This window comes from Branchiostoma floridae, chromosome 1 (genome assembly GCF_000003815.2).
Source record: "Branchiostoma floridae strain S238N-H82 chromosome 1, Bfl_VNyyK, whole genome shotgun sequence".
Lineage (NCBI taxonomy): Eukaryota > Metazoa > Chordata > Leptocardii > Amphioxiformes > Branchiostomatidae > Branchiostoma > Branchiostoma floridae.
In genome coordinates, this window is record NC_049979.1 from 15704647 (window position 1) to 15722274 (window position 17628).

Below are 17628 nucleotides of genomic sequence, written 5' to 3' on the forward strand. Positions count from 1 at the left end.
CACAGCTTTTCCTTAGTTTTCCGGGGGGGTTCTTGAATGCCTTGTGGGTTGGGACTAGACATTGCCGTAAGTGTTTCTGTGACAAGGGTGTTACAATCCAAGTTTCCTGTGGACTTGCGGCTTAATGTTCCCTCCCTTTCTAGTTTTGCTTCTAGGGCATTCCTGACGGTTGAGTCACCTACAGTCACAGCTGACGCGATGACTGTAGCATGTTCCTGGAGATAGATCTGCTCTACCGAGGTAAGTCCTAGGCCCTGGCTGTGGTACAGGAGTCCTGGGTTTGTTGACCTCTTCATCCCAGCCCATTTTTTCAGGTACTGAGTAACGCTGCTGTTCAGTTTTTGCAGGTGCGAGAGTGTGACGTCATGGACTGACAGTAGGAACCTGATAGCACCTTGTACGTATGTTCTGTAAATCTCACATTTGTACTCTCCTCTTATAGGTGATGCATCTATGTTCATGATGATCCCATTCTGTTCATCTGACCCAATGATTGATTCCCTCAGGATATCAGCGACCGGACCCGAGGAGCCGCTAGCTGAGACGTAACCACCAAGGAATTTGAAGGGGGTTGTGATGATGTTGTCCAACGGGTGATTTCCAATACAGAAGGAAACATTCTTTGTAGAGCCACCACAGATACTAAGTGTTTTGCATTTCTTAGGTTTCAGATGCAAATGAATGGCACGCAGATTTCTGTCCAATGTATTTAAAATACGTTGCAGTGATCTTGACCTGCATATGGTCAGGGCAAGGTCGTCGGCAAATGCAAATGTCGCGTGTGTCTTGTTCTTTAGTTTGTATCCATGTGCTGCCTCGTTTCGGAGGTATTCCAATGGCAGGTTGATGACAGGCAAGAAGACTGCGACAGACAGTGTGTCCCCCTGGAATGTGCCAACGTTAAGCTGGAATGGATTAGATGAGAACTCTGTGCAACTCACTTGGGCTGTGAGATTGTTGTAAAATACCTTCACATAGTTGCAGATATGCTGTGGTATGCGGTATCGCTGTAGTGCCAGGTGGATTAAATCATGAGGGACCGATCCAAAAGCATTCTGCAGGTCAAGCCAAGCTACATGCACAGTTTTTGATTGTGCCCTAGCATCCCTGACGATCTCATTCAGGACCAGTGAGTGCTCGACACACCCCGACACTCCCTCCAGGAATCCCTTTTGTACCTCCTTGTCGATGATGTCATTCTTGACAAGAAACTCAATCATACGACCACCGACTATATACGTATGTCTACAGTCGATAAGAAGTTCTAGGCGACCTCTGTATAGGCGAGCAACCAATAGGTGAGCTCAGGGTGATGAAAATTATTATAACGGTGCTGCAGATACCATCAGTATATGACAAATGTACATCTATCTACATTGTTATGTACGACATTGGTAATAATTGTGTATGTTGTGTATTATGTTTGTTTCATTAAACAAACTGTGAAACAGTGAATGAATTGTACTACATATTGCAGCTGTAGTCTCTGACCTTTGTTGCTCGTCAATGTGTCTCTTTCATTTCATGTGCAAATTTTATGAAATCCGTCCAATTTCACATTGCCCTATAATCCCCAATGATGTAACATCTAAACCTCGATGTTATCAGTGTTGGCATGAATTCACACTTGTAACCCGATTAAAATCCGTCTGTTAATGAACCCTGTCCTATTTACAGATTGACATTGGAGCTAACGCACAACGACGTGACATACGTAACGTTTGTCATGGGATTTGCGTCACATTTGACCGTACGGCCAATAAACATACACACAGATCGAAAAATCTAGACGCGCATAATACTGTCCATATGCATAAAGCTTCTCGTGACTAATTGTTTCAATAACACGCGCACGGGCTCATGAATCCTTCCTGAATGTTATAGAATATTATCTGGATCCAAACCTGATTAGCGCACTGTAAAATATAATTCAGTAAGAGTTCTTACAGAACTAACGTTACATTCAGTATTTGAGAAACGTCGAGCTAAGGAGTTTTCATCATCGGGGTAACCTTTATAATCATTTTCCATGATTAACATCGTTATGGATGTATCATTTTGAGATACAATGAAATGCGTTTTACCAATTGATTGAATGGACCATGATTCTGCTTACTATTTGCAATCAAGATTAACGTTATTACTATTATAGTGAATTCCGTGACAACACGCGTGTACAATGCCGCGTAGCATAAGAACTTCTAAGCGAATGCGTACTTCCATAAATTAAGCGAGGTAAGAATTTGAAAAGGGGAAATGTTTTCCCCCGAGAGTGGTAGAAACGTTTATAAAACACGATGCCACATTTTATTCAAGTCATCATGGAATAGCCCAGGTTGTTCGAGAAAACCTTTGACCCTGATCCATGATAACTTGAGAGGTGGAACGCCGTGATTGGTGCCGCACCTTGATGACGTCAACGCGGGGTTTACCGATGATGTAATTGTTTGCGCATTTAGCGTAAACAACTTTTAAGTGCAGCCTCACGGAGGCGTCGCGTCACAAGTACTAGTAACTTCGTGGCAGGTGAGTGGTGTATTTTTTTATCTTTCAACTTTTTCGAAGCTTCAAATTCTTATAGGCAGTGGGCTCTTGAATATAACAGGAAGGTAAAGTCAGGTAGTTACAGGTAAGGAAAGTAGCAAAGATAACGTTATCTTCGGCCGTTAAAATGAGGATCGCAGGTTGAAGTGGGGGGTACTCGGGAACCGTCTTCCACAAAACCACATAATGCACGAAATGTATTCAGGTTGAGTGATCTTGTGGATGTAAATAAGGACAAATGTACAGGAACTTTAGTATAAAACTGACCGTGACCTGTGTTAGAAGGTATGGTTCCGGAAAACTTGTACGGTTCATGTACTACTATGGTGTATTACTGAAATCTCATACCGAACTGAAAAGGACGTCTATCTGAATATCTCTGAGTACGATTATGACCCTTTCCAATTTCCTGTTACCCACAGAAGGAACCTAGAACGACACGATCCTATGTATACAGATCTACAGTACGTCTTTCCACTTGATGATCGCTACAAATGCCCGATTTGTAGCTCTGTATTAGACGCACCCCGCCAGACGTCGTGTGGGCACCGCTTCTGTGACAGGTGCTTACAGCAAGCCTTCAGGTGAGAACAAAATTCAAAATTGATATAAAAAGTATGAAAGGGAGTACTTTTACACAGTAATATGGTGAGCTTCTTTCAAACAATCTAATCGTTTGATACGTCACAAATCGTCTCCTTGTCATTTGACCATCGACTGAGATGTAAACACAAGATCTCGAGGGAATCAGAGAAGTTACAAAGTGCCTCGTGATGCTCACCCCAGCATGACTTGTTTGTCCCCTGGCCAGCATGACAAAGTTTGTCCAGTAGTCCCATGACTGACCACATATCGATATCGTTACAGGAAGGGTGATGCGCACTGTCCTATTGATAAAGAAGTCCTTTCGGCAAACGAAGTAAGTATACCGATTTTCAAATTATACTTACTTAAAATACGTAATGGTTAAGATTTTTCTTTAATCTATGCAACATGTGGAATATGTGATTAATGTTCATGCCTAAATTGCCCTTCCTCCTTTTGTTCAGGTTTTCCGAGACCGGTGTGCTGAGAAAGAGATTCTCCAACTTGTTATCTATTGTCCAAACAGAGAGTTTGGCTGTAAAGAACAACTTCCACTGAAAGAATTAGAGGTAACAATATTGTCCTTTTGTCTATGTAATGGAATTTTTGGAAGTGTTTCTTATTTACAGTATTGCAATGTGGAAATGCAGATGTTCATCGGATGTTCTGCTTTCCTCCACACAGTCTCACCTACAGGAGTGTAAGTACACCCGAGTGGAATGTATTCACAAAGACCAAGGCTGCGATGCCCTCTTCCCAAGACATCAGCTAGCACAGCACTTGGAAAAGGAGTGCAACTTCAGACAGGTGTCATGCAAGTTTTGCAGCGAGGGAATTCCACTGGCTCTGATGCAGGTATGCTTATTTTTTTGCCACTTTCTGCATTTCAGAGTGAAGTATTTAAATATTGTGTTCACGCACTATAAAACTATAATCGGGCTATCACAAAGATCAGAAACATCCAAGCAGGATATAGTTAGGTTCCTGTAGCCCGATTCTTCACCGACCGAGACCCGAAATATGCCTTTTTTTTCTATCAAGACAGATTGGAAAGAATCGTCTTTGACTAAAACCGCGTTATGTTTTGCCACTGTAGGACCACCTGGCGCAGTGTCCTAGAGCGATGGCGTCCTGTCCAAACGGATGTGGCTTAACAGACGTCACGAGGGAACAGGTACATCTTACTTTTCTTACAAAAACTTTTGCAGACTGATCCATAAAGCCCAGTGTAAACTATGATTTTTCTTAATGGTAGAAACTGTCTAAGGCGACGTATATATGGTCACCTACTGTGTCAGCACATATCAAACAAATTTATGATCACATGAAATTGCACACGATGAGTATATTTACGAAACTATTATTACCCACAGGTGGATCAACATCTCCTTGAGGATTGTCCTCTTGTTGAGGTGGAGTGCAGCTACAGTGGCAGCGGGTGTAGTTTCAAGGTAAATGGCTGTATACATTGCCTCTATAAATGACATACTTTTCTTATGTCAAATCGTTTTTATCATCTTCTGACATCCTTACAACATGCTGTCTACACAATTACCATGCGCCTGACTTATTTGGTAAACTCTACAGGGCCAGCGAGGCCAGCTGGAGGAGCATAATGCCCTGTCCATGGCCGAACATATGGGTATGCTCACTGCAAGTCTCGCCCGCTTGGAGCTCAGCTATTCAGAGTCCAGAAGGGAGCTGCAAGAAGTTTCCAACCAGAGAGACCTTCTGCAGAACACTGTCGAACAGCAGGTCACTGAGATCACATCGCTGAAGCAAAAGGTCGACAAGCAGGACACAAAGATAGGGGCTTTACAGGTACGTTATCCGGACAGCTGTTATTGATTTGATTTGCCATTATGAATAAATTCAACTTTTATGGAAACCTTATTTTAGCAGTATCTAATCACATTCTATTGGTCCTGGCAGAAAATGGTGGCCAACCAAACTGACAAACTTACAAAGTTTGAAGAAGATCTGACTTCAGCCGCCAAAAAGGTTGATGTGGAGGACCAGAAGAAGGACCTAGTCGCAGTGAAAGAGACAATGAAGATAACGGAGAACAGACTGACAATGTTAGAGACCAGAGGGTCGGGAGGAGGTGGACTGTTTTCAGGTGTAGCAGGTATGAGACAGAAAGTTTACATTTGATCTCCATTGGTTATATGCTCCTGAGCAAAGTAAGATTGATCAGTCTAAATTATCAGATTTAGTCACATCTTTTGAGAAAAGCTGTACTCATTGTTTCCATGATATCTGCCTTGTCATAGGAACGTTTATATTGACTTGGAAAGAATTTGTGACAATTAATATTCCTGCCCTTTCGTGCCACAGGTGAAGTCGAGACACAACTTGCATCTCAAGACAGACAACTCGGCATCCACGATGTCCGGCTGGCTGAGATGGACCTCCGCTTCCAGATCCTGGAGACAGCCAGCTTTGATGGTACCCTGCTGTGGAAGATCAAGGACTACACCAGGAGGAAGCACGACGCTACCACAGGCAGAACTTTGTCCCTGTATAGCCAGCCCTTCTATACCAGTAGAAATGGCTATAAGATGTGTGCTAGGGTGTACCTGAATGGGGATGGTATGGGGAAGGGTACGCACATGTCCCTGTTCTTTGTAGTCATGAGAGGAGACTATGATGCCCTGCTGCCCTGGCCCTTCAGACAGAAAGTAACCCTGATGCTGCTAGACCAGGATCAGGGCAGGCGCCACCTGTCGGACACGTTCCGCCCTGACCCGACCAGCAGCAGCTTCAAGCGCCCTACCAGCGACATGAACATCGCTTCAGGCTGCCCGCTGTTTGTGTCACAGGCTGTGGTGGAGGGGAGCCCTTATCTCAAGGATGACACGATTTTTATCAAAGTTATTGTTGAGACATCGGACTTGGTTGGTCCATAGAAATATTGCAAGGAGCAAGTGGTCACAAGACATGGAAACTTAACTGCTTGGTAAAAAGAGCATAAAAAGACAATGACATCGTCTACAGCTTTTAAGTAATATAGAATAACTGTGGCAAATGGAAAGAGGTCCTGTATGTATGCACCTTTTAAAAATTAGCTTTATGTTAAATGGAAATGCGTTCGATTCTAGCATGTCTACATTATGTTTAACAAACTGCTGCTATGTGTAAACCTATAATTACTGATAACTCAGGAGCTTTTTATATACTTTTGTAAAGTAGTTTCATCAAATTTGCTTATGCTAGAGGACGACAAACATTATTCTTTTATGTTTTCATGAGAAGCCTCATATTTATGATGTTTAAAATCTAGATTATGATAACCCAGGAGTTAAAAATCTTTTTTTTTAATTTTCGTCTGGTTTTGTAAAAATTTACGTATGTCAGAGGGCAACGAATATTATTCTTTTCATTTCTTTCTGCTATGGCCTTTCCTTTATATTCTTTGGATGTTACATAAATAATAAAACAGAGGCAATCTTGGGCATCAGAGTCCCGGCCACAACCTTTGTTGATGTGGTTAGAATAATATTCTGATGACGTGAATGTACACGCTGCAGGTTTGATACATTTTAACGGTACGTCATGATGATTAAACTATTTTGGCAGCTTTTTGAACTAGATTCATTTCCATACGAGTGGAGGTAAAATTTGTTATAGATATGTGGAGCCTATGACTATACGTATGTCTTATTATTCGCAGATTGTACAGAAAAATCAAGTTGGAAAGTTGCCAGTCGCAATATAGACTCTGTTGGTACGTCTGGCCTAATCAACAAAGCTTCTTCCTCCACAGTGGCCAAATATAGAACCGTATACTAGTACACTGATTTGGACTGGCAGAGCGGGGGCAATTAATCAACACACAGGTGGCAAAAATGTCCGGATCATGAAAAGTACACTCTAAATATACAGTATTAGATATAAACTTTCATTTTGGAACTTCCATGGGAAGCATGATTACTTGCTGGGTGCTGATTAACAACCGTAACGGAGTTTCAGTCGTCTTGGTTAGGCAGAACCTAGTGTATATTCTAATGCTGTACGTGCGGCCCCTTGTGGTGTGCCATGGCAACACGTCATACGCCCGCAAGACCCCATAGGTGTCGACATCTTGAAAGAGCTCGAGGAAAAAAGTGCATGTTGTCTTCATAAGTGACGCACAAGTGCTACTGCAACATAACTCATTTAAGAACAATATAACTCATTGAATACGATCGTGGAATAGGGGCAGCGTGTTGTAACTACACGGACAAACGTGATGATTAGCATAACGTTACACTGCGATTAAATAATCATCATCGGACGCCACTGCATGCAGGCGTGGCCGAGTCGTCTTGTTGTAGTTGCGCAGCAGTATTCCATGTTATCACACGTTTTTCTCTTTGCTTTTTTCACAGCGGAGCCATGGCATTTTTTAGTTACAGACATTTTTATTCAATCGCTACGGCTATCATGATCGATCATGAAAATTCATGATACATATTGTGTCAAATGGTGTTTAGAACGATAAAATCATATTTTCGCAATCGTCTATCTCCAAGTGTTAACTTGTGCTGCCCAGGAATATATGTCTACGGAAAGTGTCCAAAGTATGAACATACGCTTATTAAACGTCAAAAGTTCACGCTGCATGTACGGGCAGATAGTTGGGGAATCGAACAGACCGAGTTGTCGATACCTGGAATTCCCCGAGCCCAATATGTCAGTAATAGCTTCCTGCTCAACCAGTGTCGGTGGGTTTGTCTCAGCTGAGAATAGGGATTGTGCAAGGTATGTTCTTTTACTAGTTTTATACCAAATTGTCCATATCCTCACCGTACACGACACCAAAAACACGTACATGAGTCACTCCTTTCTCAGTGGCCTGAAGTGGTGACGTCATCAACTTGCATGGGTCTTAATACTGGTAGACTGGTCTTGGCGAAATCATGTGAATGCTGACATAAACGTTCCTCAAAGTCATACATATGGGTTACCTGACCAATTCATAGTAGAGAAGCTCTCAGAAAAGCTACACTATGCCGTACCGCATGTTGCAAATTCCACTGCCACCAGGTTGGTGCCATGGAATGGCACAGCGAACAACACAGCATATCCATGATCCATAGCTTGACGTGGCTCAAAAACATTCTGCGTCTGTCACAAACGTAGAGTACATACAAAAATGCATATATAGACACATGTCCGCCAACAGAGTTGAACCGTTTACAGTTTCCTGTCTTCAATGTTTAATGGTTAATATTACTGTGCCAAATCGGCTGCAATAACCCAGTCCACTGATAATGAATTACTGTAAATGCATTTAAGTTCGCGGGGATTTAATTTCGCGGTAGCGGGAAAAATGACTTTTCGCGGTGGATTTAATTTCGCGGTAACACCATCGACTGCAGTCTAATACCTTAATAGAATAATGTTCGCGGTGGATTTAAGTGGTCGCCGCGAAAACCGCGAACATTAATCCACCGCGAACATTTCTGCATTTACAGTACCCTTGGGGTCGAGGTTTTCGATCTTTTTTTTTACAGTGAAGCTTCACAACATCGTCATTGGCATCGATACAAATAGTGTAATACAATAAAATCGCGACGATAATTGCGAGCACGTAGAGGAATGAGGTCATAAAATGCAACACATTTCGCAACATGCTGTGATCTTTGCTGTGATCAAATGCATTGGCGTGTGGCGACTGGTGCGGTCACAGAACGAACAATATAATAAAAAGTCAAGGGAGAATTATTGAATATCTAACGTTACATTCCCTTACATCGAGAATGAGGAAGATAAAAAGTTGAGTCATTCCTAACTTTCGGCGAAAACAACTTCAACTTCCCCTGACGCAGGTGATTCCCCAACGTCACACTCCGGTCCCCGCCAGATGAAGTCCGCCAAGACCCCCTTTCACCCACCACTAGCATTACATGTTACCAAGGAGGTTCTTGATGTTACGTTCATTCTATTCGCTATTTCAACACTTTTGCCCAATGCAATCATACGTTACCGTCCGTGAACATACATAGTCTACATTTTTGTAGTTTTTACAATTCTGCTTTTTCGTATGTTCTCGAAATTAACGAACAGGCACGGCCGCAGTTAGCAGGGCAGCCGAATGACGTCACGGGGATTCCCCTTTTTAAGGACCTCCATACGTCACTGCATAGTGCCTCCTGGTATAATCAGAAGTGCCTTGAAGAACGGAAATCTTACACACGCTCATAGAACCTTAGAAAACGCTTCGGTTTGCCATGGCCATCACAACTCACATCGCAGTTTAGCTGTCTTCTTGTCCTGTTGTCTCATGCGCAAGTACTTGGCCCACCAGGCAGGCACCACTGCCTTGGACAGCCCTGGTCTCCAGTAAACAGGGCCTCAGAACAATACTGTAGGTGTGGAGTACGTTACGAATGTTTGCTTTATAGATGCTCAGTCAAGTGTAACTACGCAGGTGAGATGGGGAGGTGTCAAAGTTGGTTGAGTCTAGCTTGTCCAGACTTGAGCTCTGGAGACTAGTGTGTTATTGGTCAACAGGATTCTACATGCACCCATGAGTACCCAATCATGGACCTGACTGTGAGACTAAGTTATCGAGCAACCAAGTTTGAATTTTGGCCACCAATGATCACCAATCCTTGCCTTAATGGTGAAAGAAGAAAACTGACGAAGTTAAAATCACAAAGAGGAAACAACAACTTTTCGGCCTTCCGTATTCAGTTTCATGGGCTTTTTATACAACTATTGTAACGGCACGGCTGAGAAGATTGAAATTGGTACATGTAACCAGTGCATCACGAGTAGGAGGGGTGGCAGCGCCAAAGCCAAGGCAATTTGAGTCAAACGTACGCGTATTTTGTATATTTCTGACAATCACTTTATAGTGCTCGCTAGGAACAAGTTGATAACTAGATGTAAAATTTATCACGTAAAATGTGATAAAGGTTTTATTGTAACTTGTAAGCCCCTGTGTTGGCAGTGTTAGAGTTTATGAAATCATGTCAATTTTCATTGGGCAATGACCCCATGTTCGTCCAAGGAGGTTTAACGTTATTAATAATAGTCTTAAAGGCGCCCAGAGCATTTTTTCGTCTTCTCAAATTCAATTTTTCAAGTCATTTTTACATACAGTAAGGCCACGTTGATTTGATTATATGGATGACATCCGCGCTCGCACCAATTTTCGGCCATTTCCAAAAAAAAAAAAAGTTTTCGACCACTCAATAAATTGTGCAAAGCAGCTGTAAAATGAGCACAAATATTCCGTAGATTGAAAAAAAAAGTATCAGAAAACAGAAAAAAATCTATTGTTGGTTGGGGGAGGTACCAGTACAGACAATTCAGGTCCAGAGGATCATTTCCAGGTCCGGAAATGAACCTGGACCTGATTGTCTGTGGAAACTTGAGAACTGGCAATACTCAAAACAATGGTAATTGGTCAATTTTGCTACAAAGGAATCTGTTTAGTGGATTATTGGACTCCCACTGCATTTCAAAATCCAATCTCCATGTAATAAAGGCTAACTGTTTCTGTACCTTTGACTGTAGAAACTTGGTGCAATTGACTATAAACTTTACTTGACTTCGCTCTTGTTGTCTTCTTGCCCCCCCGGTTAGACCCCAACTTGCTGCCGACATGGTGTGTCCATTTTGTAATTGGCGAAACCTGCTCCTCTGTTTTTTTTTCAGGTCTGTTTTTTCGGATTGGTCCAAGAAGAAAAAAATGTTTTGTACCCGTATGATGTACTGGTCCCTACACCTAACTGTTGGTATACCATACTGTGTGTGTTTAGTCCTATGTTCGGCCCTATGTTCAACCTTCCAGGCCACGTTGATTTCATACTGAAGGCAACTTTTTTTTTTGGCCAAACTTTTTTTTTATTCGCTCGCTCGCATCAGTTTTGGAGTTCCCAGAGGATGTCATCCATATAATCAAATCAACATGGCCTAAGGTTAATAACACTATCTCATTGCATATCGACCGTCATTGAGCAAAGATGAGACGTTGTTGGGTGGTGGGAACTCATTGAAAATCTGAGCGCTGCACGTGCCATTATTTCAAATTTTCGGAATGTACGCGAACATGACCAAATGCATCCCGAACGCTTCCGGAGATGTCGTCACTTGTTCGAATAAGGTTTCGATTTGCGAACAGGCGAATCAGATTCAATTCGAAAATTTCCGAAAAGTACAGACGGGAAACCGTTAGTGGCTTGATCTTGTGCTGATTTATTACAGGATGTAATAAATCAAGGGGGTCCATTTGCGGCATGTTTGTGCGTCCTTCTAAACGCTGAAAGTACGAAATAATGATACAAATGTGCTAGAATGGTGAAGTAAATGTCATTGTACCGATTGTCTCATCCAGAATACTGTAAATGCATTTAAGTTCGCGGGGATTTGATTTCGCGGTAGCGGGAAAAGGGACTTTTCGCAGTGGATTTAATTTCGCGGTAACACCATAGACTGCAGCATAATACCATAATTTCCAATTTTAATGCACTAAAAATTGCTCTGGGTGCCTTTAACGTCAACTATGACCTCCATCAGAACATAGTGACTGTGCTGATCATAAAACTACAACAAACATCTCTGAGATATGTAAGTTGTAACATTATGTATTTTTATGTCGTTCATACAGAGAAGTGTGGCACTTTATATTAAAGAAGTGAAACTATGAGTGACTACATTCCCCCTGGAGCAGCTGGGGGTCCACCCCCCTCCTCGCTACCCTCCGATGATGGGGAGGGAGGTTTTGATGAACAGTTTGTATCGCCATTGGATGACAGATATAGATGTCCAGTTTGTATATTAATTCTCAGAGAACCAAGGCAAACAGGATGTGGACATAGATTTTGTAACTACTGCATCACATTAAAGTTAAGGTAAGTTTTCAGACAGAGACCTTTGTTTGATGAAAATGCCAACCACAAGCCACCATTTATATGTGCTGTAGTTAGGTGAGCCAATCATATACATTGTACTTCTCTTAATTACTAGCAGTGCCATGTTGTTATTAATTCAACAATATCTACAATATGTAAACACCTTGTTCCAGTAAGTAGTTGGTTGAAAGGACAATTCTTAACTTATGGTTGTGGTTTTTAAATTTAAGGAGTTTATTCCTTTCAGAGAGCCAAGCCCCAAATGTCCAATAGATGGTGAAGAGCTAACACAAAATGAGGTTTGTATTTTTTCTTGTATAGGGTAAAACATTTTGGCATGGAAATATAGGAAGTGGAACTATGATACATAATACCAGTATTGTCATAATTTCTTAAAATCTAACGTTAATTCAATGTATTTTGTGCTTGTTCCAGGTGTTTCCTGACCTTTTCTGCAAAAGGGAGATTCTTATGTCCAAAGTTTACTGTAGATTTAAGAAGAATGGATGCCAAGAAATTGTTCTGTTGAGAAATTTAGAGGTAAGGAAAATAGATAAAGTATTGAACATTACAGATAAAGTGGTAGTTAACACATTGATATTTGTTGATTGCATTGAATGTAATTGTAGATCTATTAATAATAAACACAATTTCATATTTTTGTCACACACAGGCCCATATAAACGAGTGTGAATATGCCATTATTGACTGCATCTTTAAGGAAGCCGGATGCATAGTAACTGTTCAGAGACGCCACCTTCCCCACCATCTGGAGTCAGAGTGCAACTACAGACAGGAACAATGCAGTTTCTGTGGGGAACTTGTGGCTGTGTCACAGCTCGAGGTACAAACTTGGAAGGAATTATTGACCTTTGTCGATGTCCAGCCATGGAATTGAGAACATCATTGAAGTGATAATGCACTCTTCATATTTTCCTACTATGGAAGGAACATCTATATAAGATCAATAGTAAGTTCTTGGTCAGAAGATGTAGTGCTACTAACATGTTTTCTTGGATTATAGTGAAGAATGGAATGTCATTTGAGCATCTGGATTGCAGAGTGCAGACAATGGCAGGCACATAAGAAAGCTGCCAGAGACTGGATGCTGTTACCGTAGTACACTTGTCTTGCTCCATCATTTGCCGTTTTAGTTGGCATGAGTCACAATGGTCTATGCTGCTGCCATGGACGGGAGGAGAACTTCTCTCATATTTCAGGCATACTCCAAATGCAATCTTCTTTTTTGCTTCCTCCTTTGTCCTTACAAGTGTGATACTGTGTTAGCAGGATATACAAGTACATGATTGTGTATTACTTTGCCTGCCTACTACTTAACCCAACTTTTTTGTATGTGTTGTATGTGTAGGACCATGAGAGACAAGTTTGTGCAAATATTCCAGTAATATGCCCCAACAACTGTGGGACAACCAACATTCAAAGAGCACAGGTAAAAATGTACACATTTTCACTAATTAGGCTTGGACATTGATTTCAGCCTGTAAGATCTAGCTAACTGTGCCATGGGCTAGTAGATGCAGAAGCAACTTGTCCTTTCAAGAAAGTTCAACATCTAACAGTTGGTCAAACTTAAGAGTCATTACAGTAGGTCAAAGCAGATGTACAATGTATTTTGACTTCTACTCTGATGCATCTTAATAATATTTATTTTGACCCAACTTGTGCTTTTTTTAGCTGGAAGAACACTTCAAAGTTTGCCCAGTTGCTGAAGCAGAATGTAGCTTCAGTTCACATGGTTGTCATTTCAAGGTATGTGATTTGCAAAATATCATATTACGTAAATGCTGAGTCGCATTTCATTACACGAAATTTGCCACATTAATTGTGCAATTTGTCAGGTTGATCATGAGTATAAATCTGTTTTTGTTGAGAGATGATAACTTTCAGCATTACTAAGGTGGCCAAAATTCAGTAATATGAAAGAAAAAATTGCTACTTTAAAAAGTTTGTGCATTTTTCCCGTCCATTTGTTCACATTTGTGTGAGGTGCCATCCTGTACGTAACTTTCATTTTGCCATATATGCAAATTAGCAGTTAATTAATCAACTGTGTATGATTTTGGACATCATATTCAGTTGCTTAAGTAATTGCTACAATTTGAATAACTTTCACTTCACCATCAACGTATTCAGTCATGTTTGATGTTTTAGGGGAGAAGATCAGCTTTACAAGACCATGAGTCTCAGTCCATGACAGAGCACTTTGAATTGGTAACCAGAAGTCTAGGCTCTTTGGAGCTGGAACATTCAAGAACTAAGAGAGAATTGCAGGAAAAGAACAATGAGACAGAAGTACTAAAAGAAAAGGTTAAACAACAGGAAGCTGAAGTTGCAAGTATGAAGCAAAGTAACAGCAAACAGGAAGCCAAGATTGCAGCCCTACAGGTAGACATATACTTCAGAACTTCTTGTGCTTAGCCAATGCTATTTGTAGATTCTGAAACAAGATGAAATGTTGTCTTTAATCTGTTATGGTGAGTCTCTCTGGTTGTAATCAAAGTCAAGCACACTTTTGTCAACATGTGAGGTCAGAATTACACGTGCATTTGGACCATGTTTCATTGTTGAACACCGTATTGTAACTATAGAATAACCAAATGTTGATTAATTGGAGCTGAATCTTCATTTGTATTTTGCTTCTTAAGTGGGACTCTGTTATATAGTTTGTGAGTTGTTTTAGTAACACTGGTGGATCTGACAAATTTTCATATAGAAAATGATGGCGAGTCAGACTGACAGGCAGATAAATATAGAGCAAGGACTTGGAAGTACAGCAAAGAAAGAGGAGGTGGATCAGCAGAAGAGAGAACTGTCTTCAGTAAAGGAACAAGTGAAGAGGCTCGACAACAGAGTCAACAGTCTGGAGTCACGAGGGGGAGGTGCCAGCAGCAAGGGAGATGGATATTCAGGTTAGTTCTCAATTCTAATCATCCTGCTTTTTGTAGGTCATGCTCTATTTTTTCCATTCACCTTAGAATGATCATCGATTTTTAAAGCTTTTATTTCAATGCATCCCCTTTAGAGAATATGTACAACCAAAGTTTTCTCCTAATGTGCAAAGTGCAATCTTATCGTCTATTAGCTCATAGCAGGCAACATTGTTGATTTTCTTTCAGGTGTAATGGAAACTCAACTGAATGCTCATGACAGACAACTCGGCATCCACGATGTCCGACTGGCTGAGATGGACCTCCGCTTCCAGATCCTGGAGACAGCCAGCTTTGATGGCACCCTTCTGTGGAAGATCAAGGACTACACCAGGAGGAAGCACGAGGCAGTGACTGGGAGAACCCTGTCCCTCTACAGCCAACCCTTCTACACATCTCAGTTTGGCTATAAGATGTGTGCCAGGGTGTACCTGAATGGGGATGGTATGGGGAAGGGTACCCACATGTCCCTGTTCTTTGTAGTCATGCGGGGGGAATATGATGCTCTTTTGCCCTGGCCCTTTAGACAGAAAGTAACCCTGATGCTTCTAGACCAGGATCAGGGCAGGCGCCACCTGTCGGATACGTTCCGCCCTGACCCGACCAGCAGCAGCTTTAAGCGCCCTACCAGCGACATGAACATCGCTTCAGGCTGCCCACTGTTTGTGTCACAGTCAGTGGCTGAGTCAAAAACATACTTGAACGATGACACCATCTTCATCAAAGTCATTGTTGATTGCTCAGACCTTGTTAGTCCATAACAATAGCACTGTTTAAGCCGTAGAGTGGCCAATGATTTGGGATTACGAGCAGATAATCCTGCTTGATTTGTTACTCCCCAAGTCACTGGCCACTCTGAAACTCTTGAATCTGCAAACACAAGTTATCAGTGCCAAGGGAAGGAGGAGAGCAAACCCTTCACACACAGAATAGCTCAATGCTCTGCTACATTTAGAAGGAGAGGGACAGCACCACTTATTTTTAGAAGGTTGACTGACAGTGGCTCAGGTTCTGCCTCTGTTTCATGTCACAGAATTTAAGACTGCCTGCAGGAAGTGCTACTGCTCAAAACTTTTATTTCTCTGTTCCCTTGGTACTAAATTATCTTTGGAATGTTGGACATCTGTGCTGTACAGCCCATTCCTTTTCTATAGTAAAAAGCCCCCAAATAGACAAGCTATCTTATAATACAATGCAGAGCTGCTTCTAGTCAATGTTGCTTTGTTCAATGAAAGACTGCATTTTTAAGATCTTGAGGCTAACTTAGCTGCTAAGGCATCTTCCCACCTTTGCAACAACTGACATGCTTGCTTGCTTCACTTTCTTCTATCTGGTTTTGTTGAATGTTTTCTCCTTGGTTTAGTTACTTTTCTTTGTTGTCCAGCTCTTTACCTATAAATATGTTACAGATTCAAGAACAAAGACGTATTCTTGGATTCAAGAGTTCTTGGATTCAAGACCTTCCACAACATAATTAATAGTTTTATTCATTTGAAGGTGTAGATTGTTGAACAATGGTGGAACATAAACAATGCTTTCAACATCCAAATGTCTTAGCTTTACTTTGTTATTGTTTCATTCCATATTCTATTATTATCTCACCTAGTAAATCACAAAACTCAGGATAAAATGCCAGATGGCACATCATTTCAAAGAGCAAGTTGCTTTGGAAGTAGATTTCACTTTGTGCAAAGCATGGTGGATTTGTTAAACTTAATGTGCTTAAGGCCCCCTCTCACTTGACATGCGGCACGATTGCGGCATTGCTGCGTTCGAAAACGCAGATGTACCCCCACGGAACCTAGAGGTGCCGCAAGCAAACCTAGAGGTGCCGCAAGCAAACCTAGAAGTGCCGCTTGCAAGCGCGACGTTTTTTAAAAAGTTTAAAAATAACGCAAGTGGCAAGATGCTGCAACAGTGCCGCAACAGTGCCCCAACAATGCCCCAACAGTGCCGCCACCATGCCCCAAACAGTATCAAGGATATATTTTGCCTATTTTATACCAAGAATCAAAAGTAAACATCATTTTATCACCGAAAAACTATTTTAGATGCATTTCTAATAATTTTACAGCGGTTTTCGATCCAGTTAAAACACTGCGAATTCCAGAAAACTTACCTTGTTTCCGTATTCAGAGTTAACTTAAAAATACATCTTTTGATTTATTTAATGGAAAGTAGGTCAGTATTTTATACTTGAAAACAAAAAATAAGTAACAGGTTTATCGATTAACCTACGGATGTAGAGATAAAGGTTATCGTACAACGTTCAAAAAGAAATTATTTATGTTGGATGATAACGAGTTTGCGTTTGCGTTATAACGTTACAAGCTAATCATTGCTGGTAGCCTGCCACCGATAAAATACAAAATTGCAGTCATTCAGACCCATGGGCCATATTTTTCTCACTTTTTACAAATATGATAGACTTAGACATCAATAGGCTGGCAAGCCATCCGCCGACAATGAAAATACTCAGCGTCATACAAAAAAAGTATGAAATATCAAACATTTTCATTTTAGAAATTTGCAAAATTGGTGAATAAACATATAAACATACATAATTACACATAACGTTACATGGTGCAAAACGTACACATCGAGTGAAATCTGGTATATAGTTCGTGTCCGTTCATTTGGGTCATTTCCTTTACTGTAAAAGTCTTTCAAGGTTATTTATAGCATATGTACCATATAATTCATAT

At 41.1% G+C, this 17628-nt stretch overlaps 2 protein-coding genes across 4 annotated transcripts; both read left to right on the forward strand.

The window, feature by feature from the left end:
* Window positions 1-2449: 2449 nt before the first annotated feature.
* LOC118412445 (TNF receptor-associated factor 3-like) lies at window positions 2450-6711 on the forward strand. Its single transcript, XM_035815320.1, has 10 exons — window positions 2450-2526; window positions 2967-3128; window positions 3412-3463; window positions 3594-3698; window positions 3814-3984; window positions 4226-4303; window positions 4503-4580; window positions 4717-4950; window positions 5062-5257; window positions 5467-6711. The coding sequence occupies exons 2-10, from the start codon at window positions 2992-2994 to the stop codon at window positions 6036-6038; spliced, it is 1623 nt and encodes a 540-aa protein (XP_035671213.1). The 5' UTR covers window positions 2450-2526; window positions 2967-2991; the 3' UTR covers window positions 6039-6711.
* Window positions 6712-9434: 2723 nt separating this feature from the next.
* On the forward strand, window positions 9435-16446 carry LOC118412413 (TNF receptor-associated factor 3-like). 3 transcript variants are annotated; one of them, XR_004830766.1, is made up of 11 exons: window positions 9435-9544; window positions 11732-11975; window positions 12223-12274; window positions 12411-12515; window positions 12649-12819; window positions 13345-13425; window positions 13671-13745; window positions 14148-14381; window positions 14710-14905; window positions 15113-15764; window positions 15900-16446. XR_004830766.1 is itself a non-coding variant. In XM_035815263.1 (10 exons), exons 2-10 carry the CDS (start codon window positions 11767-11769, stop codon window positions 15682-15684), a joined length of 1695 nt encoding a protein of 564 aa, XP_035671156.1. In that variant the 5' UTR covers window positions 9435-9544; window positions 11732-11766; the 3' UTR covers window positions 15685-16446. The 3 variants fall into 3 exon arrangements, 2 of the variants coding, with proteins under 2 accessions (XP_035671156.1, XP_035671166.1); XM_035815263.1 differs by having other exon boundaries at window positions 15113-16446; XM_035815273.1 differs by lacking the exon at window positions 9435-9544 and adding an exon at window positions 9607-9935 and having other exon boundaries at window positions 15113-16446.
* Window positions 16447-17628: the final 1182 nt, after the last annotated feature.